General features: G+C 33.0%; 1 protein-coding gene across 3 annotated transcripts; it reads right to left on the bottom strand.

Annotated features, from left to right (window-relative positions):
• Positions 1 to 128: 128 nt before the first annotated feature.
• LOC143044676 (uncharacterized) lies at positions 129 to 26890 on the bottom strand. 3 transcript variants are annotated; one of them, XM_076216739.1, is made up of 16 exons: positions 26870 to 26890; positions 23901 to 23969; positions 20006 to 20242; positions 18652 to 19682; positions 16684 to 16783; positions 15550 to 15600; positions 14546 to 14737; positions 12016 to 12186; positions 10680 to 10850; positions 10123 to 10293; positions 7183 to 7353; positions 6749 to 6919; positions 6173 to 6343; positions 5268 to 5464; positions 4685 to 4850; positions 129 to 456 (listed from the first exon to the last, which is right to left on the bottom strand). In XM_076216739.1, exons 2-16 carry the CDS (start codon positions 23923 to 23925, stop codon positions 377 to 379), a joined length of 3105 nt encoding a protein of 1034 aa, XP_076072854.1. In that variant the 5' UTR covers positions 23926 to 23969; positions 26870 to 26890; the 3' UTR covers positions 129 to 376. The 3 variants fall into 3 exon arrangements, with proteins under 3 accessions (XP_076072854.1, XP_076072852.1, XP_076072855.1); XM_076216737.1 differs by lacking the exon at positions 26870 to 26890 and adding an exon at positions 24994 to 25051; XM_076216740.1 differs by lacking the exons at positions 10123 to 10293; positions 10680 to 10850; positions 26870 to 26890 and adding an exon at positions 24994 to 25051.
• Positions 26891 to 27978: the final 1088 nt, after the last annotated feature.

Below are 27978 nucleotides of genomic sequence, written 5' to 3'. Positions count from 1 at the left end.
AGACAACATACCCCCTACAAAATGATGAACAGATTAAGTATAAATAGACAAAACAATTAAAGATTGCATTCCCCATAAATCAATATGATTATCATCCGTTAACCATACACTAAATTAATTCAAACAAATTCACTGTAGACTTTGTTTATTCAGAATATACAAAGACACTATGAAAATAAATTGCCAACCACACTTATAAACGCTTAAAAATGAATAATGATAAAACGAATATAACAACATGAACAGCAAGAATCAAATAACAAACGAAATGATGTTTTTGTTATGGAATTATGATGGAATTGATAAAGTTTATATACAACAATGATGGCTTGCATTTGCGCTGTGTTTGACTGGTCAGTTGACCAACTGTCAATATTTAAATCTTCAACACACACCATGCCGTAACAATTGAAACAACAGTTAGCAGCAGAGTCGTCAACGGGAAAGATGCGGTCACTGAAATAAAAGTTAAAATAAATAATTATATTGCTAGATCTATATCAAATCCGCATATTTGTCCTTTCAATATTTAACTTTTTGGAAGACTATATTTTCTAATGAACAATGGATAAATTTTCTTGTACATGTACAATATTATTTATACTAGGATGTTTTGATTAGCAACTTGTTCTATATTCTAACTTATTTTTGGTGTTATACACAATTCAACTATTGAATACCATGAAGTTTTTTTTCCGAAATGTTCTACGAGAACTATTTACTGTTGGTTTGTTTTTTTGTTCTTGAAACAACACTTTGACAACTTATTTTTGTCAAAACATGGTCACAGTTGAGACTGTCAAAAACTTATTGATGCCAAAAACGTTGACACTATTTTTTTCCAGTGATTGAAAATGTTAAGTTCATGGTTGTTCACCTCTTATTCAAATTGAAGTCTCTCAACTAAAACAATTGAGTTTTTCAAATTGGGGCCTTTCAAAATGCTATTCAAGTGAGGCCAACCTTAAAAATATGTTTGTTTGCAGTTTTCCGACTGTACCTTCAGACTGAAGGGTCGGTAGGTAGGAAAATATTTTATTTTATCAGCCAAAATACAGTTTAAACAAGCAGTTACACTAAACCAAGTTTCTTGTGAAGAAAAAAAAACCATTTTAAAACAACAAACACTGGACATGCTGAAAACCAACATCAAATGAACAGGCATTTTCAGATAAAAAACTTTTTAACCAAAACTGAAACTTTAACATAGTGTCATTATCCAATTTATGACATAAAATATGGTATAAGGCCATAGTTGTTTTTTTATTTGTTTTGCGTCCGCGTGCGGGTAGGTTTTCGGCCAATTTGTGTCAAAAACAAACACAAACTTTTTTTTGTTCGTCAGTAGAAAATCCGTATTTTCCGGGTTTTTCCAGCCGTGTTTTTGTGTATTCTTATACTCAAATCTATTTTGCGCTTTAAATAACAAGTACGCTCCTTATTTAAAGCGTTTAAGCGATCTTGACTTCGATACATGTGACAGCAGAAATGGCCAGTATAAATGTGCCGGCGAGCGAGATCGTTTGTGTTTCACTTTTCAAAGATAAAAGGATCGTTCTGGCTCCATATGCCTTTCCGCTCGCCGGCACAGAAACTTTTTCTCAGGTCCTAGAGAGTCTTTACGTAGCCAGCATAAGAGACACGTTAAATACAAGATTCAATGAACCTATCACCATAGGGGACAGTAATAGGGGATAAAACTCTGATAAAATGTTATGTTTCATCTAGCTCTAACGGGGGAAAAATTGAAATGAATACATCTCTCAAGGCTATAGTTGCTGTTAAAATGTTTGGTGCATATGTAAGCTTTGAGCTGACTGACAAATTTTGTGAACAAACTAATTCAAATCAACAAAAGAGTGCCTTTGATGTGCTTATGTCTTCAAAAACACCTATTAGATACCCGCACATTTGCACATTTATCTTATTTTATAATTGAAATAAATTTTTATACTTTTTTAAATGAAAAATAGTAGTTTTTGCAAATATTTCTAATAAATTTCTTTAAATGATATCTACTGTCTGATAAGATAGGATAAATTAGTATGTACATTTTTAATTCCACAAGATATTAAGATATAAAACATAATTTCATTAGTTTATTTTCTGAAAAAAAAGTATGCAGAACAAAATATTAATATATTGCCAAAAAGTTTACATAAAGTATTCCAATTATAGGAAGATAACTCTGCAAATGGGAGATAATTCATGCTTAAAGCATTATTGATTTGATACAGGGAATTATTGATTATACATAGGTTTTAATACAACATGACACATCTCAGATCAAAACATGTCTCTTCTCAAAGGCTTCAGTATAAATGGGAAATGTTTGAAATACCAAGGCCATTTCTCAGAATATATAGTCATATCAAGTTTGTACATTGCTAAATTTCCTGTTTGTCATGTTTGCTCTTTCACTTATATATGACAGTATTGATCTAAAGTCACTGTTAATCAGTCCAGAACTTAAGCAGACTCTTGTGTTATTTTCTTTGTGTGTGTTTTTTTTCCTTGCTGTCTGGTAGGTTTTCTCAGAATCAGTTGACGCAAAACAAAGAAAAAAACAGACACGGCCTAATTATTAAATATTGGAACACTTATAAACAAGGAATGTCATTATGACTAGAACTGTTTTAAAGAAATATATTCAGCATGTATGCTTTTTGACTAGAATGTTTTCATGAGTAGAGTATTTTCATCAGAAAAATATAGATATTAAAGATTTATAAGACAATGTATTAAAGTGTGTATTTTTAATAAAAAAAAAATAACCATTGAATCTTCCTCAATTGAAAAAAAGGCAATTTGAAAAAAAAGTATTAAGACATTCGACTGTTTTCATATTTCTAACAATATTTAATTATATGTGATAAGGTTATATTTTTGCCAGGCTTTAATGAAAACCAAAGAAATCTCAAGTTTGGGGTGAAATCCATAGCACCCCATTAAAAGTAAATGGTCTGTACTGAAATGTTTTTAATGCATAAAAAAAATTGGCAGCATAGCTCCTAAGGACATGTTTTAATTGAATTCACACAGGCCACACAGTTTGGGTATATTTAATATTGTAAGAAAGAGAATAATTGCAATGAGTGGGGCAGCCCCCTTATCCTAAAGGAGCATACTCATTGCAATCGAAGATAGATTTAATATACTAGAGAGAGTATATTTATTTTTCAAGCTAACCATTCATTTTCTCTACATCTTTGTGTAGTTAGGGTTGCTTCTTATTGATTTGGCATGATCTATATCCATTAACATTTCAAATGAGCCCTTGAGAGAGCCGTGGTGTAGTGGTTAGCGCATCGGACTACTAACACAAACGTTCCTGGTTCGATCCTCGTTCCGGGGAGAAAATTTCTGGGACTGAATTTTCGGCCCTCCCTCGACACCATTTGCGAGTATGGTCTTGAGAAACGATGCTAGTCCGTCGGATGGGAACGATAAATGGCTGACCCGTGTGAGAGAGAGCAATATCTCTTGCACGTAAAAGACACCCTTGTAGATTTCGAAAAAGAGTAGGCTAATGCCGCTACAAGGGCAGCACTCGCACCCGCAAAGTGGACAGGGATTAATATAAGTTGTAATAACTTGTTTCCCAATCCACAATAAATAAATATGTTTAAACTAAATGAGCCCTTCATCCGTACAGGCGTGTTTACAGATATCCATGAAGATATAAGTCACGGAGGAGTGGTTTCATCTTTGTCGTCTTCACAACGATTTGTAGAAAATATGCCATACTTCAAGCTGCTGTCGAATTATTTAACCACTGAAATTGGTTCCATAAAGTCAGGCTCCACAGATTCTGTACCCGATTTGTTTGAGACAGAAATTATGGTTATCGTGTCAGTTATGAATATCCGCTGCATCATCGTCAATGATATCATCACACATCATTACATGTGCCTGAATCTGTATAAACAGTTTACTAATAAACTTTTTTGTTTGTTATTTGTCTTAAAATTGACACGAGACGACAGCGTAAAGTACTTCCCAGTGACTTCATGGATACTGGTAAACAATTTCCATGTGCTTTATCATAATGGTCACATGAACGCTTGACGGGAAGCTAAGAAAAACCGAACTTGAAATGCGTAATTGACCCAGACTTTAAATCATTTCCGGAAAGAACCCAAAGTTCCGGATCGCGTCAATAGAAGTATTAAAAAAAAAATTCTTCAAATTTAAAGCAATAAAATTTTCACAGTCGGGAGGATTTTCAAGGGTCGGTCGGTAAACTGCAAACAAACAATATTTTAATTTAAGCCTGATTAACAATTAAAAATGAAATACAGTGTGTTAGAACCAGAGCTCATCATAGAATAACCTTACTGATTGGCACTTTGACGGTGTCTCACTTCTACTGTAGCAAGAGCTTGAACACTAGAGTACAACTGATAATCACATAAATGAGGACAGTGAACAAAATGTGACATGCGTATTTCTTTTAGAACTCAAACACTCAATTGAAGAAAAAAATAAAAAAAACGTATTTGTAGAGCATACAAATTGTCGGAAGACTGTATAAGATTTTAGTGAGTGAAAATAAAATAACATAACATTTAATTCCTCTTCTAATCAGTTCGTGGAAGTTGAAAGTGTAGCACCATTTATTGAGCACCATTCATTGTAAATGATATGTAACAACACTTCGATAATAGTATCATACTACACTTACTATGCGCAGAACTTGGACACGTTGCCAACACATTAGCATCACAGGTAGCATATGTTGTAGTCTCATCACTTCCATCGTCACAATCTGTTTCACAATCACAAACAAACGCTTCATCAATACACGATACACTACCTCCATAGCAGGTAAACCAACCACTTGGACATAGCTGAATATAGGCAAAAGGGATATTACACATTGTGTTTTTTTTTTATTTGTTATTCCGAGTCGATTATATCATGGACATACTATTCTTAGATAAAAAAAATCGTTGCTGAGACACTTTATCTATCGTCTACGTATGTGTTAATCAGACAATAAAATATCATTTTTGTGTCTAAATCAACTAATATTTTTATTTCATATAAACTTTATTGTAATATTAGAGAATGTATAGAAGGTAATTGATGCAATTTAATAAGTCTCATGCATATATAAACAGTTTATTTAAAATTAAATAATAAGGGTTGTTTTCACATTTTGCGCATAAAATGTATATGCTATGTTTTTGACGCCGTGTTGTGCTTTTCAGTCTATTTTCTGACCCAATGTCTAATTGACACTGCTTTTTAATATTTCTGATTACCTGAACGTATTGTCCAGAAGACGCAACTGGACACGCATTAGTATTACAATCACCAAATTCACTTGAATCACCACTGCAAGCTAATCCACCATTCTGTGGTCTAGGATCAGAGCAGGTCCTTGCTCTCGAGTATTTACCACCACCACAGGTTGTTGAGCAGCCTCCCCAGGATCCCCAAGTTGACCAAGCTCCATCAACTACGAGAAAAGATGTAGAATTTATTTAAATGTAAAAAGTGTTACAACATTACAGTAGCGTCTACTTATAGAGTACTAGTATACATTTCCTAGTTAATATGATATTCCAGAGCTTGCGTTTCCTATGATGATTTTCTTTTTTTAGATGAACATCTGACAAGGAAGCTATTAAACAAAGTTTAAAAAATTTACAGAGGTAATGAGTACAATCTGTACGTGACCGGTATGTTCATGTCAACATCTTAGCTCACTAGTTTTCCTGTCAACATCTAAGTTCACTAGTTTTCCTGTCTAGTTTTTGTGGTTCTCTCCAGGCACTCCGGCATTATCCATCAATAAATTCTGGCCGTCACAAAAAGTCAATAGTGCTAAAATTTGCCGTTTAATACTGAAAAAACTAACTTGACCCTTGCCAAACAACCAATCTAACCCAAGCGGGACAAGGAAGAATTTGACTCTTTAACAAACTATACACATATATTCCAACAAATCATACCTTAAACTTTCCAAGGAGAAGCATACTAGATATCAATAGTTGTGTTGTCCTAAAGAACTGAAATAATTACAGGATTTCATTTAAAGTTAACGTGATTTGACGTTAGCGTAAAGTGCTTTTCAATTTTCTTCTCTTACACTGCAAGTTAGATGCGTATAAATGTAATAAGAAGAAAGTATAACTTTAAACTTTACCATGAAAGAATAACTTACTTATGCATAATTGTGAATTACAGCCCTGTGTTTCTGACGTGACACCAACACAGTTAGCACCACCATACTGGGGAGCTGGATTTGTGCAAGACCTAGTCCTGTCTTGACTCCCACCACCACATGTTACGGTACATGTTCCCCAACCACTCCAACTGGTCCATACACCGTCAACTGAAAAATAGCCCTCGTTATTTCGCAGGTAAACCCATTTTCTTCACTTTAATCAACAAATTTTCGAGTTTTACGAAAAAATAAAAAATAGAGTTCACTGCAACGGGATTCTGATGTATTGTTAAAAACTGATTTAAAATTAATCGATGTGTTGTTGTCAGATTTGATGAAAGAATAACTTTAAAGGATGTAAAAAATGAAACTGTTACTGAGGTCTGATAATCAAAACAAGTATATTAATCTAATATCAGAAAAAGCATCAATCTCATCTCAAGAATGTTTACAAGTCATTTGTTTTAATTGATTTTCATTAAAATTTATAATCAAACTGTTCACAATTTAAACATCGGAAAGGCCATCATAACATCTTAAAATTAAATGACAACAAAATGAGTTTCGAATTACTTGGACAATGATGTGTGTTGCAGGACTGTTGACTAGATGCAGCTCCTGAACATTGTAATCCACCATATTGTGGAACAGGATTGGTACAGGATCTGGTTCGGTCCTGAGTGCCGCCACCACATGTAACAGTACAAGTGTCCCAGCTGGACCATGATGTGTATCCACCATTAACTATGCGAATTGAAAATATCACCCTTAAGCAAAATAATCATTTAAAAGTGCAAAGGCATTGATCTGAAATCTACAATAACGGGCAAAGGAATTCTCGCTTTATCATTCAAAATCATTTATGTTTATTTGATTATATATTTATTATATCATGTGATAGACACTGCTCATGAAATTACTTTTTCTTTAAAAAATGTTGGATTTTTTTTTTGGGTTACGTTTCATTTACTTCTTGATTCATTCCTACAATAATTGTTTAAACATACTTGGGCAATTGTGAGTGTTACAGCTTTGTGAGTCTGAGGCTGATCCAGAACACGATAGACCATTATATTGTGGTGCAGGATTTGTACAACTTCTGGTTCTTCCTTGGGTTCCACCACCACACGTTACACTACACGTAGCCCATGATGTCCAGGAGGTATATCCACCATTTACTGAAAACATTTCACACAAAAATATTAAAAAGTTATTTCGACACGTTAATGATTCATGTTTTCATTAAACCTGTTTAATCAAATACATAATATGACTAAATTTGTAGACCACTCCCGAAAATTAAGTAGATTATATGAACATTTTGCTAATATCTGATATGGGTAAAAATGCGCAATTCATTTTAGGTAGGCGGTAATGGTAGCCTTGTCCTCAAATTCTCTGCCCATATCGTAAACTTAGATGTGTATGAAGATTTGTTTTGAAGCTGAGACATTTTCACATATGTGGTTAAATATAAGGGATACATTGTGAGATTCATTTTTTCCGTCATTTAGCCGACCCAGAAAAGCCTTTGGGGATGCGGATCCTCGAGTTCAAAAATCTTTTTTCACAAAATAACTTCTTGAAAGGTAAGTTATTAGTCTACACTTGATAACTCTGTAGTTTTTATACGTTTATTCTAGGCAGTAGTTATTTTTTCGGCTAGCCGGACAAATAGTCCAAATAAAGGCAACAGTAGTATACCGCTGTTCAAAACTCATAAATCTATGAACAAAAAACAAAATCGGGGTAACAAACTAAAACTGAGGGAAACGCATTAAATATTAGAGGAGAACAACGACACAACATTAAAATGTAGCACACACATCCCAGGCATAGATTACCTTAGCCGTATTTGGCACAACTTTTTGGAATTTTGGATCCTCAAATGCTCTTCAACTTTGTACTTGTTTGGCTTTATAAATATTTTGATATGAGCGTCACTGATGAGTCTTGTGTAGACGAAACGCGCGTCTGGCGTACTAAATTATAATCCTGGTACCGTTGATAACTATACAGCAACGGACTAAGCATTAGACAAAATCCGATAAGAATAACCAATATAACATCAAAACCAAATACATGAATTTGGGATAGAAAAGTACCGTGACACGTCTTATAGTAATGTGAATTCACACTCAAGCCGGACAAATAGCATTTTTACGGTTTTTCGCTATTTGTCCGGCCAAAAATATAATGATGAAGTTATAACCTCGTGTTTTGAAGGAGATAGATCAAACATGGGTAGTTTTAAAATAGATTGTCTATAATTGTTTTATGAAAAAGAACTCATTCTAATAAAAAAAACTAAACTAAACATTTGATTCACATTTTTTTAAAGGAATTTGGGGAGGTGGTTTAGGGGGGGACAAACATTATTCTCTCTTTTGTTGTTCTGCCTATGAATTTCTTGTAAGGTAAATAGTCGGGCAAATAATTATTGGCTTCATTGAACATCTATGATTCTAAAAGATCCTAAATATATTATTGTTGTGAAGTTTGGTTAAAGTAAGGTCCTCAAATGATTATGCACGATTCTTCATTTAAATTGGTCTGCGATTTTTAATTCATAGGAAATCAGAGAAAAGGATAGGCACGTGTAACCTGTCCCCAAAAGTAGTATTGTGTTTTCGCTAGATTTTTCTTAGAAAAAAAATGTATATATGATACAACAGAAAAAAGGGGGGATACCCAAACCCTGGTGTCATATTCCCAGTCCAGGCATATCAGTGCATGTTGATAGATCTTCGTTGTAGTATAACTTTAAAAATAATGCATCCAAGCAAGTTTAATATAGTATTTTTTCCGAATTCGTTTTGCTTCCATAAGGTAAATTGGGGATCATGAAATCATCAATTTCACCAGAAACATATAATACAATTGTATGTCTCTGATTTCACTTTGATTTCAGGCTTATTCCTAACAGTTAACATGTATATGCTATTGTTCTTTAATCACTCCTATAGAAATTCGTTAAAAGCAATACACATTCTCTCTTGCTTTCTTGATGACATCTTTAAATATAAATCACGCTCTCCGATCCATTGCATACGCGCGCTTGTTATCCGACACCTCATCCGGGACACTTTCCGCGTCACATGACACTTTGATTGATATTGAAGATTTACGCATGCGCAGACGGATGGCCGGACGAATAGACACTCCGTTTATTCTATGGTTCTCTTCTCTACAAATCACCACAAATGGTAAAGTTCAACCATTTGTTAAAAAATGGCATGTGCATTATTTATGATGTTTTGTTAACGCACTACTTTTGGGTTAAATTTTGGATATTGACCCATATGAGAAGTTAGAACGAATAAAAAAAATTGAAAAAAACACAGGAGTATTTCATTTTACAATTCCAAAATATAGCATCAATCGTTATGTTAAAAAATTGAATAAAGAAGAGAATGTCACTACAGTTTTATTCAAGCTACATGTTGTATAATACAATAGTTGACGGGATTGTTAAGGGTAAAACAAATTGCTAAAGGAAACATGGAGAATAACTCAAATATTGTGGTATAGTTTTAAAAAAATCTTTAGTTCAATACTTTCCTCAAATAAAATGTAAAATGAGAGTATATTTTGTGTTGCTCATAAGTAAATTGAACAGCAAATTATATCTGACAAAAACCCTAATGTTCTGAAAATCCCATCATACAGTCTATTTTTAAACAAATTAAGAAGGTTTTATGGATTAAAAAAGACGATTATACTAAGGAGTTTAATAGAGAGTTATACGCGGATTCAATCACTACATTGATTAGAGTTAGATTTTATATTTTAAAAAGCCTTGCGTTTTGAACATGAAAATTTTAGATAAGAAATATGGTAAAACATGAGATCCGAAATCAAACGAACCACACGTAGAATACAAAAAACACAAACTTGATTCGATGTTGTGCGTCTGATAGGTAACTACAAAATTGATTAATCCATACTTGGACAGTTAAGAGTGTTGCAGCTTTGTGTGTCTGATGATGCTCCAGAACATGATAGACCATTGTATTGTGGAGCAGGATTTGTACAACTTCTGGTTCTTCCTTGAGTTCCTCCTGCACATGTTACACTACACGTACCCCATGATGTCCAGGATGTATACCCACCATTAACTGATAAAATAATAACACAATTCTCACATTAAAGTATAATATATCATTTAAACCTTTAAACTTTTTAACCAGTAATTGAACGATGTTTATAAGAAAAAATAACACATGTTGTGTTATAATAAACATTTTAGCATCGACATTTTTCAATGTAAAAAATAAAATGGTTTTGTTTTTCTTATCAGAATTGATTCAACTTATGTTAACATTTCAAAATAAAATCAAAAATGAAATAAAAATAGTGGAATATGTTTTTTTTATAGATAATTCCCTATGACTACTTTTAATGTACGATAAAGAAATCATCGTATCCCTTAATATTGTAATGAGTAAAATTCACTTGGTTATGGATTGTACAAAGATTTTCTAGTAGATTAGTTTCAACATACTTGGACAATTATGAGTGTTGCAGGCTTGTGAGTCTGATGCTGATCCTGAACATGTTGCACCACCATGTTGGGGAGAAGGATTCGAACAACTTCTAGTTCTACCCTGAGTTCCGCCGCCGCATGTATTACTGCACGTGCCCCATGATGTCCATGAAGTATATCCTCCATTAACTGATAGCAAAATATTACCAATATATATTTTTTCGGTAAGATAACTCCAAGGACCACACGGTAAGTAAAAGCTGACTGTTAACGTTAGATTTGCGCACTTTTATTTTGGGAAATAGGTAAGTTTAGTTTGAATGAATTGTAATAACAAGAATAAGAAAAAGGATTGGATACAAGTTTTTATTTCAAATACACACATAAACACAAAGGCATATAAACTCAAAAGCATCTAAGTAACAAAGGCATAAAAATAGTATGCATGTAAATAGTTATCAAAGGTACCAGGATTATAATTTAGTACGCCAGACGCGCGTTTCGTCTACATAAGACTCATCAGTGACGCTCAAATCAAGATTGTAAAAACAGGATTATAGATTTAATGTCGATTCCACGCTCTCGTTTGGTTCTTTTGCAATACTGCATATTTTGTATCAAGTACTTTCAGAATATATGGTAATAAGATTAAATGATAAAGCAAATATGTATATAGTAGCTCAAAGGGTTAGTTTTGAAAAGCGATGGGTTATGTATATATATTGGGGTTGGGGTTGAAACATTTATGAATTTATTTTGATAAAAATTACATTTTTTTTAATTGAGTTCGTACTGCTTAAAATTAGTTTTTGATGTATTGTCTTGTGAACTGTTATTTTGTCTTCATTCTTTCGTGACCTTAGATTGTCCACTTTGTATCTTAGATTTCGTCTCATGCTTCTTTTATTTTCAGCTAGGCACATTTGATTAAAATTGTCATTACTCCTACGAAAGTTTTTATTTCAATATAATAATGGAATGCTTATACATACTAAGACGTTATATGAGTGCCAAAGAGAAAACTCTTCATCCAATTCATAATTTGTAATTTGTAAAAGAAAACTATTACAGGTGAAAGTATGGTCTTCGACATGGGTCCTTGGCTCACGCCGAACAACAAGCTATAAAGGGCCCCAAAATGACTAGTGCAAAACAATAAAAACAGGAAAACCAATAGTCTAGTCTATAAAAGAACGAGAAACACTTATGAACCACATCAACAAATAACAATCACCGAGCATCCGGAAATAAGATTTTTGTACTAGCTATACATGAGACAATAGTTAATTTGCCAAAAAAGCAAATAAAATATTTACAGATATAATACCGGTAATAGGTTAATCAATATACTTACTTGGACAAGCGCTCAGTGTGCAGGCTTTACTCGCCGTTGTACCACCGCTACAATCAGCACCACCGTGAGCTGCAGATGGGTTGTTACAGGCCCTTGACTTTGTCTGTGTTCCACTTGCACATGTCACAGAACAAGATCCCCATGATCCCCAGTTGTTCCATCCTCCATTTACTGTCAACATAATATAGATTTTAAAAAACAATGGTACATACTCTATGTACTAGTATTGTATAACTATCAAACCGTGGTAAAAAAAAAATACCACAATCACTGATGACTTTGATATTTTAACATAATTAAGAAACTGATTGCCATATGAAGGGACACCCACATCAGCTGTACTATAGCTTTGATATTAAAGTCATATGAAACGAGTGAATGGTGGAAAATAATGTTAATCCAATTCTTGAATCAATGCATGTATTTATCATAGAATTATTCTTCTGTGCACGACTTTCTCATTTTCAAGCATTGTTTTGTTTCACGCGATCCTTTTTAATGTTAAAATATGGCTGCTAATTAATTGTCGTGTTTTGAAGTCGAGGTTGACCGATTGTCACCTAAAAAACCAACAAAGATGCATGGAAATAGAGGAAAGCAAGTATATAACATGTAAAATAACATATAGTTTTTTTCGACGACGGAGTAATGCGTATTGAGATCACTTGAATTTTACGAGAAAGGTCACGCTGAGGTCATTGCATACGGAAAAGCGGTGAATTATTGTCTGGGATGCCAATAATTCAAATAAACAAAATTTCTTTTGAATTTAGACAAATTAAAGAATGTTCTTAAGAAAGCAGTATATGTACATAAGTTTTATAATAAAACTAGCCGTGTATGTAACAATGTTTTAGATTTTAACAAGAGAAATGTATGTATTACTGACAAATTATTACACCAGGGTTTTCGATATCACAGACTAGTCAAAACATTTACTAAATTTTATCATCTGTATAAGGACATCATTCGTAAATATAGCTCAACATGCAGACTTCTTGTACGTTCAGGTATTTCACATCCAATTTTTTATGGAAATATTCTTTATAAAGCACAAAAATGTCAGTATTCACCTCAGAAACTAACAAAACCTTTAAATAGACTTATTAAGAAGGGATATAGTTACGATAATGTTGTCAGGTCATTAAAGATTGCATATTTTGCCGTAAATATCGATTCACTTATAGGGTCTTTGCATCGGAACTAAACACATTTATTCAAAAACCAGTTGTTGGTATGACGTAGGTTATGTTCTTCTCATATATGTTATGATGGTATGATACTAAACCCCTCACGGGAAGGATTGTGCCTGATATTCATTTTACTTTTCTACATTGGCTAGAGGTATAGGGGGAGGGTTGAGATCTCACAAACATGTTTAACCCCGCCGCATTTTTGCGCCTGTCCCAAGTCAGGAGCCTCTGGCCTTGGTTAGTCTTGTATTATTTTAATTTTAGTTTCTTGTGTACAATTTGGAAATTAGTATGGCGTTCATTATCACTGAACTAGTATATATTTGTTTAGGGGACAGCTGAAGGACGCCTCCGGGTGCGGGAATTTCTCGCTACATTGAAGACCTGTTGGTGACCTTCTGCTGTTGTTTTTTTCTATGGTCGGGTTGTTGTCTCTTTGGCACATTCCCCATTTCCATTCTCAATTTTATATGATGAAATCATAATCTTTCAATGAGTTTAATTAAAGTCTGGAGCTTACATGTCAGTTAACTGCTAGTAGTCTGTTGTTATTTATGTATTATTGTCATTTGTTTATTTTTTTTTGTTACATCTTCTGACATCAGACTAGGACTTCTCTTGAACTGAATTTTAAATGTGCGTATTGTTATGCGTTTACTCTTCTACACTGGCGAGAGGTATAGGGGGAGGGTTGAGATCTCATAAACATGTTTAACCCTGCCGCATTTTTGCGCCTGTCCCAAGCCAGGAGCCTCTGGTCTTTGTTAGTCTTGTATTATTTTAATTTTAGTTTCTTTTGTACAATTTGGAAATGAATATGGCGTTCATTATCACTGATTAGTATATATTTGTTTAGGGGCCAGCTGAATGACGCCTCCGGATGCGGGAATTTCTCGCTACATTGAAGACCTGTTGGTGACCTTCTGCTGTTGTTTTTTCTATGGTCGGGTTGTTGTCTCTTTGACACATATCCATTTCCATTGTCAATTTTATTTAGTCATAAAAATAACATATGCATCAATTTTTTGTTATTTGAAGTTTCACATGACTTTAATGATTGTTCGATACTATGAAAAACTGCAGTATAGTATACAAATTGTTTAATACCAACGCATATAAAACTTGTCTTCATTGATCAACCAGTTCACGTTCAGACAGTTACAACTTAAACTCCGTTGTGTCTGATATGATTTTGTTTTTGTGAACCGATGCAGAAGTTTGTATTATTAACTAACATACTTGTATCTCAGATGAACATTAAAAAGTATTCACAGTGAAAACTAGTGATATGTTTTTATGGAAACATGTATTTAGGATGACTATTAATGATAACTTACTTGGACAGTAGCTTGAGCTGGTACAAGAAGCACTCTGACTACTATCACCAGTGCATTGAGTTCCATCATATTTTGGAGTTGGATCTGAACATGTTCTTACTCTGGTTTTCGTTCCAGATGCAGACGAACCAGACGCAGTACACGAGATTGAGCAGGTGCCATATGAAGCCCAGGTTGCCCAGTTTCCATTAACTAAAATACAAGATTAGCAGCTCATAATCTAAATATTTGATATCCTTTTCAAATCTATATCAAAATCTTTGCGGCATTTATGCTAAAACAACCAATTATAGACTACCTTTGTTATAAGTTGTATGGAAACATTTAGGATTTGTGACCCTTCAAGATTTATTATCAGTATAACAAAGAATGTTTGAAAAATCGCAGGATTTATAGTTTTTAATCAAACACAATCATTCCTTTTTACTCGACTTGAACTGTAATTTGCGAATTTCTTTTCGGCATTACTTCCTTTTATTGGACGACTATTGTAAGACATGATTATAGACATAAAAACGACAAGACATGCGGGGATACTAGAAGAGCATACATATATAAAAAGATCCGATATTATTAGCTCTACAATTAATACTTTCCAATAATGTGTGTCACAAATAATTAACCTTTGTTCAAAATGAAAATATCATGATCAAGACATACTGATTTTTTATTGATTCTTGTCCGAAATTGTACCATAGTTGTTACTTTTTTTTTAAATGTGATGCACAACTTTATATCATTGACCTCAATGTTACCCCCTGCCTGTAGTCAACATAGTGAAGGGTGTTTGAATTCATTATCATTGCCCCTTTGATTTCAGTTTTAAACAAATTTGAAAAGAAGCAGTAAAATTTGAAATAAAATATACCATGATGGTATTAGTGTTTACTACTGTAAGATAAAACAAAGGACTAGCTGATAATTTTTTGTTTAATATGAATGTGGTGGAATATTTTACTTAATGATGGTGAAATATCTTACTTGGTGATGGTGAAATATCTTACTTGGTGATGGTGTTGCACAATCTTCTTCAGCTACTCCATCCCCATCATCATCTGGAAAGAAAGTTTACAATCGGTAAGTGCTGTTTTATGCATTCTATAATTGAAAGAAAGTTTACAATCGGTAAGTGCAGTCTTATGCATTCTATAATTGAAAGAAGGTTTACAATCGGTAAGTGCAGTCGTATGCTTTCTATAATTGAAAGAAGGTTTACAATCGGTAAGTGCAGTCTTATGCATTATATAATTGAAAGAAGGTTTACAATCGGTAAGTGCAGCCTTATGCATTGTATAATTGGAAGAAATTTTACAATCGTTAAGTGCAGTCTTATGCATTCTATAATTGAAAGAAATTTTACAATCTGTAAGTGCAGTCTTATGCATTTTTGATTGAAAGAAATTTGAAAGTCTGTAAGTCCAGTCTTATGCATTTTATAATTGAAAGGAAATCGACATCATATTCAGTTTTACAATTGAATATCTCGTCTAAATATGGACTAATGCAATATATACTTTCTATATCCGAACAATTTAAGTTTTTTTAACAAGAACAAAGTTACATGAACAAATGGTAAATTCGTGCATTCTACCTATGATTTCATCTTTATGCCAGAATAGTACCATATTTAGGCAGAGTAAATAAAAGCCAATGTTCTTTTACACATTGCTCATGCCACACTGATCACAAAATTGTTATACTAAAATAAAAAATAGGCGGCCGATAGTGGAGAAGACAGCAGGTGATTTTCCCTTCGGTGTACCTGATTCGCCTCCCTACATTTCTAGGTGATAAAGAATTGTAATTTAAAATAACAAGTGAAACAAATGATTTAAAGTAATAAAAAAAAACACAGAAAACGATCAGATTATATATTTAAAAAAAGCGAGAAAAAAAAATCAACTTGCAAGTTAACTATTCATTTCTAGTGTTAAGGTGTCTCTACCCTTCAAACATTAATGGATTGTTTTAACATAATAATTCAAAATAGAGGACGAATACGGAGCAATGTCTGAACATAGGTAGGAACACAATAAAATAAGTCTCTTTTGGAAATTGTTGCATACTGAGATTGAAATAAACGTGAAGCTACTATTCAAGATGTTTTACCTTGGAAACACTGATAAAGATATATTTACCTTGACCTTGATTCTCAGTTGTACACAACTCTTCATCAATCAATCCGTCACAATCGTTATCTATACCATCCCCAACAACTGTTGCACTTGGTACACAAATCTATGAAAGTATTTAATTTTCATATACATCATCTGTTTCTTGGTAAGTGTTTTAATCGGGAACATAAGGTTATGTATGTAAAAAACCTAGTACAAGGATATATACAGTAAGTATTTCAAATACTGATCTTATAATTTAAACATGTCTCATAATGCCACTTCAGTGTACGGTTGAAACTTTCTATCTTTTTTTTTTTTTGGCTTTTTTTTTGGATTGAAAAAAGTCAAAAATGATAATTTTTCTTAGCATAACAGATCAGTTTAGCAAACAATTTTAACATCTAGAATTGATCCGACTATTTAGTCACAATTATCATGATTTATAACTTGAAGTTGTTAAAAACATTCCGAGTCGGGCCGTTCTAGTTTTAAATGACTGCATTTTAATGACTAGCTTGGTCCCAAGGTCCCAAATTACGCCCGAAAAGGACCGTCAGACATCAAAGTCGGACAATTCATAAATGGACAATGTTTTATTAAATACAGTGGATTATTATGGATATTCTTTCAGACCACAATGGATAAAAAATTGGTCACCGTATTTTATTAATCTAGGAAGAAGGGAATTCATCATAATGTGAGGAAATTGTGGAAAAAATCATAAACACCATCAAAACGTTCGAGCTGCAAGAAATTCAAATTGCTTCTTATACCAAAAAGAAAATAGGACATTATGCTCGGCAGTCAGTGTACACTCTTGTAAACTGAGTTAAAATTTATAAGTGTGAACTTCAAACTGTGTCAATTTCCACACAAACAGAAAATTTTAACAATACAAATCAATCAAGAATAAAGAAATGGATTTAAAAAAAAACCTTAAGATTGTTTAGATCGAAAACGGACACTTTCCATTCAGAAAAGCCGGGAATACTGTCATCATTTCAACTATCAGTAAATAAATTCTAACGGACCAAATTGAAAGTTTAAGAACAAAATTGGAGGACGAAAGTTTTAACCATACATTTAAATTCATGGAATAACAAGAAGAACAATAATCTGTACGTGAAACAATCAAAATCAAGACGCTAGAATGATCACACTGGAAAACACTATCAAAGAAAATGAGAAAGCATTCGACAAAAAAGCATACAAAATCACTGAGGTAAGTGCAAAAACAAGACAATTGGAACTTACGAATAGAAGCATTGGTATATCAAATAAGACAATGATAATTAAACTTGATTTTAAGGACATTTGCAAGAACTACAAAGTATGAACTCGAATAACTCAGAAATAACAATCACAAAAGTTCGGGCAATAACAAACACAACAATAACTATTCACATCGTGAATGACAATGTCATGCATTTAAATTTAAATCACGTGATTCTGGACAATAGGCGCAATTATGACCGGACAAAACGCATGCCATTTTTCACCTTTCGGACTTTAATTATTAAGTAATTATAAATAATTTTATCTTTTAGTTGCCATCTAAAGATAAAATATTCCCATATTTATCGTTTGGTTTAAAATATATGTTTTTTTAATCCGATAAGAGACTTTGTATTTACGTGTCAAAGAGAGTTTTTGTCATATAAAAACGTAATAATGGTTAATGAATTAATCCAAGAGTTACATGTATTTCTTTATCATCATGTTTATGTACTTTGGTAAAGGTATTCTAACCGTAAACACCGAACTCAATATTGTAACATAGTTTATTTTCTTGTTGAGTCGTTAATCAATTTGTTAACCTGTATACAGACTCGAATCTTCATCTGATAGCCAGCAAGCAGTCTGGTTATACAATTCTTATAAGATTAGATTATATCCTTTATCGTGATAACACTTACGTCACATTGAATATGATCTTACTAAGAAAAATTATTCATTCGAGCGTGATATACAGATTAATAGTTTACTTACTTCGTTGATTGGTGCCATCCTCATACCAGTTGGAAAGCCGTAGGTTTCATACTTGGCCTGGCCATAAAGGTAGCCACCAAAAATAGAAATAGGTGAACTATGTCTTACAACATGAGAACCTTCTGGAATGGCGATGTAGCCGGCTACATAATCTGTTCCTGCTATACTGTGATATGAAGTTGAGCCGGGAAATGCAACACCATTGTGCAGTAAACCAGCTTTTTCACTCTCTTTGACGATAAACATAAATTTGCTGCTGTATGACCCGTATGAATATTTGGGTGTGCTGAAGGTGTAATCTGCTCCATACTGTTCCATTGGAGGTATCAACATCAACATTGGGTCAGATTCTTCGTTGCTCGATTGTTCACTCAAGCAGAATTGATATACAGTGATTGGTTTATTTGCAACGACCTTGGTGTATACTCCAGATGGGATTGTCCTTTGTACAAATTTTCCACTATTTGCGATGGTAAATGTAGAACTGTAACCTCCGGAAATTGTCACTTGTGTATTATCTTCACTAGCAATGAATTTGAAATAGTCTCCAGTTGTTCTTAAAGGAATTGGACAAGTGACAAATGTTTTGCCCCATGTACCTACATGTGGTAACATTTCTACAATGTGATCAGAGGACCCTCCAGAACCAATATTTGTTCTCTGATTTCCACCAAGCACTCCAACCGGTTTATTAGACTGAATTCTACTTCCAGTCAAATCGCCGCTTGATTGTAACTGAAGAACTTCATATTTCTGCAGACTTGTTGTTAGTGTATCACCGCTGTAATACGACTGACCATTGAATGTTACTTTGTCGTTAGCAATGTGGGATGAAATCTTCACGTTAACTGTGGTACTATCTTCAACACCAATGATGTCAATCTGGCACTTATATGATGATGGGTACCACGAAACCGTGTAGTAATCGTCACCAAGTACGTCAATCGGGAGTGCCAGATAAGCATCGCAAGAATAGTATTCCTTGTTTACTCCGTAAACAATAACATCATCATCCGCTGATATTTGAATACCTAGAACAAAATTATGACTAAAGCAATGATATCATCATATGACCTCCATTTCATTCAGACAGCAAGGATACACAGTGGATATACATTTTCCAACCACTTTGCTGTGTTGAATTTGATTCTAATTTAACCATCAGTATGAAAGGATTATAGGAAAAGAGTTTTCTGGTAATGAAAATGATATGGATCAATCATAATTATTTTTCATTCCATTATTATTATTATTATTTTTATTAATAATTTATTTGAAATAATACTGGATACTATAATTCATCTTCTACATGTACATGTAGGTATTACTGAAAAGATTATTGATGTTAATATACCTTTAAAACTTTTTGTTGTTCCAAACATTCTTAAATCATTGTCCAAAGCCAGCTGTTTAACGTATCCAGAAGTGACAGTAAATTGCTCATTAATGGATTGTGCGGTATAAAGCGGTGCTGTCACGTGTACATTTACCGTTGTGGTACGAGAAGTGGTCACAAAAAGTTCTGTGTCCAAATTTTTGTTACTGTTTTCTCCAAAGGCAACAATAAACAACGTTCCTCTGTTGTCAGGAGCTGAAAGCACGACACAAATTATAAATTATCTAACTATATAGTACGTTCATGACACGCATACTTTAATACACAGATTTCACCAGTAGTTGTCACATCATACATTGTATTATACAAATATAGCCTTTGTATGAGGTCGATACAAGGATATATTGACCTGAAAGAAGTATATTGACTGAGGACGAAGTCCGAGGTCGATATACTTCTTTGGGTCGATATATCCTGTATTGACCTCATACAAAGGCTATATTTGTTATATTATTAATTTCCGACCATGTTTGTATCAAAATCGTCATTTAGGTTTGTTGGAACTTAATAGATATTACACTGTCTCCTTGACAATAACAACATATAATTAGTTGTTATTTTATTTTATTTTTTTTGGACATCTTATGTATTTGAAGAATTGTTTTCGTCAAATAATCGATCACAGATATCATTTGTTTCAAAACGTTAAACAATATCCTGAAATTCATTACATGACGTCACAAAGTATATTGGTTTTTAGATATTCTAAAAATAACCGTGCAATATGCTTTTTGCAGGTCAATATGCTTTTTGCTATCCGCCGTTTTCTCTCTACCTTCGAAAATATAGTTTAACATGTGACTATCCCTAAACGAATCAAATTTGTTAAAATATACGAATTAATAATATAATCTGATATCACTACTAAATATAACTATACATTTAAAATGACAACGGTAAAGACAATTTTGAATGGCACAATCGATTTTCTAATTTTGATATTTCAACATAAGTTTCATGATCTTTCAGCATTGACGCTACCGAATTCAAACTTTCATTCTTTATCCCTTCGTATATAATGATCTTAACCTGAACATTATAACATGATTTCCGAGTGAAAAAAAAGGTTTGTCATATCAACGTTGTATTGAAGTTTTCGGGGGGAAAGCATGAATATCTGTGGATAATTTTCTGAATTCATAACGTATACCTAGTTTCAAAGATTAATAGATTGAGATGCATCATCAGTTATGTTGCCTCATTGAACAACCCGACCAAAGTGCAGACAACATTCGAAGGCCGCCAATGCAGCGAGAAACTCTCGTATCCAGAGGTGCATAGATTATCGGGGTTTCTACACATTGATATCGTAAAATATCAGCTAAAAGCCTCAAACTAAAACTTTTAGGATAGTGAGCATTGCAAACTTTACGAGCATAAAGTCTTCACAAGAGCTGAGAAGGGTACTAAAGAGAGTAGGACGACAGAAGGGTGAAAAAGAGCGTAGGACGACAGAAGGGTGATAAAGAGAGTGGGACGACCGATAAGGTTAGAGATTATTATCTTCAACATAGGGTTGATATGGATAATATATGAAGGCATTTATTGAGTACTTTTTTCCTATTTAGAAGACTGTTTTTGACAGTATTTTACGGAGATTTTTGTTTTCAAGTAAACACATAGAGCAGCAATAACAGTACTTTTCCTTTCTTATTTGGATTTGATCAAATACTTTTACGGAATTGTGTTAATTAAAGTCATATGGAACGAGTGATTGGTGAAAAATAATGTTTATCCAATTATTGAACTAATGCATGTATATGTTGTGTACAAGTTATCGTTTTGTACAAATTATAATTTGTACAAACAAATTGTACAAATTATAATTTGTATTTTGACTTTGTACACATTATTATTTGTACAAAAAGTGCCTGTACAAATTACAAATTGTACAATATTTGACGAAAATTCACTTATAACTTGTACAACAATTTATAATATTGATTTTGGTGGGAAAAGCATTGATACACACCCCCATAGAACTGTTATTAAATGACCAACCAGTACATCTTATGTATATAGTTCTTTATCATTCATTTAAGCTGGTGAGTGAATGAAAGCATCAGGAATTTCATCTTTTGACTTTCACATTTATCTCTTCTTCGACACTTTGCAATGGCCAATTACCTTGGTCAATTGCTCTAATAACTTTCCAAAGCTAAATATCCGATGTATTATTATTTACATTTTTTTTAGTCATTTACTCAATTGATGTAATTGTGTAAACATGGTTGGCATTGTTGGTCAGAGGATGAAATTTGAAACTTTTATATCTTGATAAGAAAACGAGACAATAACTTATAATAAGAACTTGTTGTTTTGGGTTAATGTCATTATACATATTCCTCAGTGTTATCGTGTCCAAAAAAGTTCTCAAAATATCTAAGGCGTTATTGTTGAATCTTGAAATTTGGGTACCACATATACGAAAAGCAGTGTGAATTTTCACAGGTTATTTATGTCTTATAGTTAAACTGAAGCTCTTAAAGACGCATGTTAATTTACAGCATCGGTTCTTGTGCTTCAACTTTTGCAAGGTAAAGAAGTTAAACAGCCTTAAAAAAAACCAGTTTGTCCTGGGTACAAGCTATAAGTGCATTTTCGTCAAATTTTGAATAAATTGTAATTTGTACAGGCACTTTTTGTACAAATTACAATTTGTACAAAGTCAAAATACAAATTATAATTTGTACAATTTTTTTGTACAAATTGTAATTTGTACAAAATGATAACTTGTACACAACATATATATGTATCATTAACTTAGTCTTCTATGCACGATTTTTTCATTTTTTATGTACAGAGGAGGGCCCCCCCTTTTTGGGAAAAAATTTGGTTGCTTATATAGGGAATCATTGAAGCGTGACTGGAGCGGGCCCCCTCTTAGGTCAGTCAGTGGGCCCCCACTTATGAAAATTTCTGGATCCGCCACTGATGTAAGCATATCGTATAATCTTTTTTTCTCTCTCTGTCTGTTATGATGTGAAAATATGACAGCTCAATAATTATCGTGTTTTGAAGCCGTAGTTTACCGATTGTCACCTTATAGTCTTTCTACATGATAGCCGGTAAATAAACTCATCATAAACACAATTCTTTAAAGTCATGACAGTCGGTAAATAAACTCATCATGGACTCAAGGCTTTAAAGTCATGATAGCCCGTAAATAAACTCATCATAGACACAAGGCTTTAGAGCCATGACAGTCGGTAAATAAACTCAGCATAGACACAAACCTTTAAAGTCATGATAGCCGGTTAATAAACTCATCATAGACTCAAGGCTTTAAAGTCATGATAGCCGGTTAGTAAACTCATCATAGACACAAGGCTTTAAAGTCATGATGGCCGGTTAATAAACTCATCATAGACTCAAGGCTTTAAAGTCATGACAGCCGGTAAATAAACTCATCATAGACACAAGGCTTTAAAGTCATAATATCCGGAAAATAAACTCATCATAGACTCAAGGCTTTAAAGTCATGATAGCCGGTAAATAACTCATCATAAACACAAGCCTTTAAAGTCATCATAGCCGGTAAATAACTCATCATAAACACAAGGCTTTAAAGTCATGATAGCCGGTAAATAAACTCATCATAGACACAAGGCTTTAAAGTCATGATAACTGGTAAATAAACTCATCATAGACACAAGGCTTTAACGTTTAAAGTCATGTATGTGTGTCTATCAAAGACTATTCATTGATGCTCGAATTAAAAAAATGGAAATGTCAAAAAAAGCATTGTAAAGTAGGAAGTTGAAGAGTGCTGATGACTCTTGATATATGATGTTTTCTTATAAAAATATAATTTACAAACTAAGTTTTCAAACTACTGCTATTATTAACTAACCTCCTGATTGAGAGACATCCATCATCAGTGCTATACACACAAGAAGCAGAGTCGCTGCAGACCCAACACCTGTGAAAATTAATATAATTTAACAGTACATGTATTGAAACGGAAACTACAATACATATAATGTATTAGTTGATAAATAGACATTTTTTTTAATTCACAAGTACACATATGTGTTCTTGCATATATATATAACCTTAAAATGTTTTGATTATGGTCTAAATCTTATACACAAAGTTTTATCCACAAAATTAGCTTCCGTTGGATTTAAACTGAAGTTCAAGTGAATCATGAAACACTAAAAAGATGAGAAAAGAAAAACTTCGGTAATGTATAGATATGTCTAGTACATATATATATATATATATATATATATATATATATATATATATATATATATATATATATATATATATATATATTATCATTTCCGATTCTTAGTATATTGTTTTATAAAGTTGATCATGTCTGGTGGTTTAAATATCGTTTAAATTAAAATTTCTCTTTAAGAAAGGATAAACTCTGTAAATATTAAAACCGATTTAAAATAAATAAAGCAAGTATCTCCCAAAAATGTGTTTTCCATCATTTAATTTAACTCATGATTAAAATGAAAAATGTTACCCAAATTGCATAGCCGTTTGAATATTATGTCCAACTGACAGGAACTACTCAGCTGGTATAAATGTTTTTTGGAATTTGTGTTATCCGAGTGCTCCTTTTTATTTACCGGGAACTAATAATGCCTACATGACATAAAACTGATTAGTTTATTTATTTACATTAAGATATTACCAAAGTTTATTAATTTCAGTTGTGGATATCATTATAAAAAATTGAAAACAACACGTTTATTAATTTCCTGCGTCCGACGACGCGCTTTTCTGAATTTACCTTCATTATAAGTGTTCGCTAGACTATCCATTGAAATAGAATTTGTTACTATAAATAAAGGCAACAGTAGTATACTGCTGCTCAAAATTCATAAATCGGTAGAGAAAAAACAAATCCAGGTTACATTAAACCAATTTGCCTTTTTTTTTCTTTTCATTTCTTTACTTTTCTTAACACTAATAGAATGAATTACCTGTACCCATAATGAGCATGGTGGCGTTACAGACGATAAATTTTTCTTGTTTGGAGAAAAAAAGAAGTTTAGCACATTTTTATACAAAGATTAACTGTAATTATGTCAGATTAAAATTTGATGCCATACTTTAATTAATCGTCTAAATGCATTGTGTTAAATTAAAAGGCCTACTTTGTTTCTCATAAAATAAATTTTAATTTCTACCCTAAAGTTTTGGCACGATTAAAAACTTCAATAATAACAATCGATATGAAATACCTTCCAAACCGGGTTAGCATTGGATTAATGACTATTCATTATATGTGAACACAGTCTAGTTGCACCACACTTATTATTGGATATTCTCCAGATTTTCATCGAAGAATGCTTCAAAATATGTGTTTTGCAAATAACGTATTGCCACTCGGGTATACATTTCCAAGTTATGGTTACTAAGGTATTTACTTGATTTTAACAGCAAATTCAAAGTTTTATTACTAGATGATTCATATTAGTGGGTTATATCGATCTCTTAGGTTTCATAAGACTGATCTAAAGACTTATTTTTTTTATTGTTTTCACTTTTTTATGTTTCTATAAAACACATGTTTACCAACATCCAACCTACAACAATATGGCTTCTTCTTGGGAACAATTGATAATACACTAAAATGGTTGTAGGTCAGATATAAAAAAGTGGCGTTTATAGGGATCCTCAATGCTCTTCAACTTTGTACTTGTTTGGCTAAAAATATAACTATTTAGATCTGAGCGTCACTGATGAGTCTTATGTAGACGACACGCGCGTCTGGCGTACTAAATTATAATCCTGGTACCTCTGATAACTATTACAGGGCCAAAAGTACTCATGAACTTAAATATGCATTTTTCTATTGGGATAGCCGAGCCAACGGCTATACATGGCGGTAACATTATTTGTAATGAAACATAATTTTGTTTATGATATATTGTTGAATTTATTCGTTGTACACATTCAAAACACCATCTATACTATAGGTTGGAACAGTCAACATGTGTTGCAATGCATACATATACAATTCTTATAAAAAAAATGCAGCTTTTTATAATACTGTTATTTATAAAATGTAATAAAACAAGTTTCAAATAGACAAACATGGGATAATTTTGTTTTATCTGTGGTCTGGAAAGTTGAATACAATGCGAAAGCAACAAACCAAAACGGTACACATAAAGTCAAACATGCATCCGTAGGGTTATATGCACTTGTTGTTGACAAAGGGTTGGAACACATGCACGAAATAATGATTAAAATAGTGTGACCTACATTGTATACGAACTTCTAAAACCAGTTATCGAAAATCAGATTAATATTAATAATCCTTTTAATCTTCTTTTAATATACTTCATATTTTATGAATATTTTTAAACGTTTAAAACACAGCATTTGTTTGCACCTGTTCTTAGTCAGGACCTGATGTTCAGTTTTTGCTTGTTGTTTGTTGCTGTAGTTCATTATTCAATGTTTCTTGTTTCTCTTTTTTTTATATATATATATTAGACCGTTGGTTTTCCCGTTTGAATGGTTTTACACTGTCTGTAATGGCCTGACCATTAAGTATAACCAACGATTAGGCTCAAGCAATAAGAATATCAGGTGCTGACAATTTATTCTGAAACCAATCTAACAAATGGTAAAAAGCTGAAAAACAAATAAAATACAATTTTACAATGTGTTGAATTAATGTTTCTAGTGTATGAAATGTCCAAAATAATTGATTGCACAGTCCGTTGAATCCGAGAAAATGGTGTACTTTCAAGAACGGTTACATTTCCAGTATTTCACGGAGAAAAGGTTCAATCATACGAAAGGCAATTTGAAGGCTTTAAATACAATGTTATATAATTAACGCACTCTGTGGTTAGCCACGAATTGTGTCCAAGATGATGTTCCTCGTGATCATAATGACCTTGCAATTTTCCTCTAACGGATACGTATGAGAGAGGGAAAGGTAGCGACGGTACGATGTTTTAACGTTAAAGATGAATAATCCTCCTAGACTGGAACACATAAATAGATTAAGAATATAATCAAACGAACTATATAAATTACGGAACGGTGTAACAGAATACTCCCCGTCTGATGTCTATCCGATATCAATTTTCCATAATTTTTTTCGAATATGAATACAAGATTTACACAAATGAATTAATCCCAATATAAATTGAATATATACAGGTGAAATGTCCACTATTTCGTGTGAGAAATATCAGATCTCAACGATTTTTCACTATAAAGGTTCCTAATAAGTACGTTCCACGTGAAACTGGGTAGGCACAGTTTCTTGTCCTTTAGAAAAAGGGTGTCTCGGACGACATTGTTGTGTTCTGTAGAATGTTCTATTACTGCTGTATCGATAATGGGAACTGTTTTCTCCAACGTAGTTAGACGGCGATGACGATCGAAGATAAATCGATGTATAACAAGAGTTAGTAGTTGGTTGTCTTCCGATTTGGCGATATGACACATCTTGGTGAGTATCGGACGAAATTAGGCGTTTCGTCATAACGTTCAATCCTGCAGATCTAGTCGCTCTATCTGTAGAGTGGCGTCCTCTATGTTTGATTTTGTCGTAGTAATGTCCAAGAAAGGGTGTTACTCTGTGACGATGTCCAGATAAGACTACTGGTTTCTTTTCACTTATATTCAAGTCAGATTTGGCAATACTGCTTCCTCCTCGTAGTAGACGTTGCTCATGCAATGGCAGGTTGAGATTGGCAATAGGTCCTTCTTTCGGAATAGGTTTGTGAATGCTATTGATTTCCTCTCCATGAACTTTAGGTTCTGTTGATTTCGGATTGAAACTTTCTCTATCTATAGATTTTTCTATAGAAGTCAGAGATTTTGCTTTTAGTGACGCGAGTGATGAATTTGTGCGTTTACCAGGCTTGGTACTAGGTCCTGTACATTCAAGGGATTGTATTGAATGCGATTTAGCGACCTTGGAATTCGAATGAAAGTTT

Source organism: Mytilus galloprovincialis, chromosome 9 (assembly GCF_965363235.1).
Source record: "Mytilus galloprovincialis chromosome 9, xbMytGall1.hap1.1, whole genome shotgun sequence".
In the NCBI taxonomy this organism is placed as follows: domain Eukaryota; kingdom Metazoa; phylum Mollusca; class Bivalvia; order Mytilida; family Mytilidae; genus Mytilus; species Mytilus galloprovincialis.
Note: the sequence above shows the minus strand (reverse complement) of the source record. Positions and strands in the feature narration are given on the sequence as shown.

What these genes read in the sequence shown, in the direction of transcription:
- LOC143044676 (XM_076216737.1), bottom strand. An exon ending in AACAACAAAAAGTTTTAAAG is followed by an intron (nt 19,683 to 20,005) that starts GTATATTAACAT and finishes ATTTTGTTCTAG; the next exon opens with GTATTCAAATATCAGCGGAT. An exon ending in TAACACTCACAATTGCCCAA is followed by an intron (nt 6,920 to 7,182) that starts GTATGTTTAAAC and finishes CAATTCGCATAG; the next exon opens with TTAATGGTGGATACACATCA.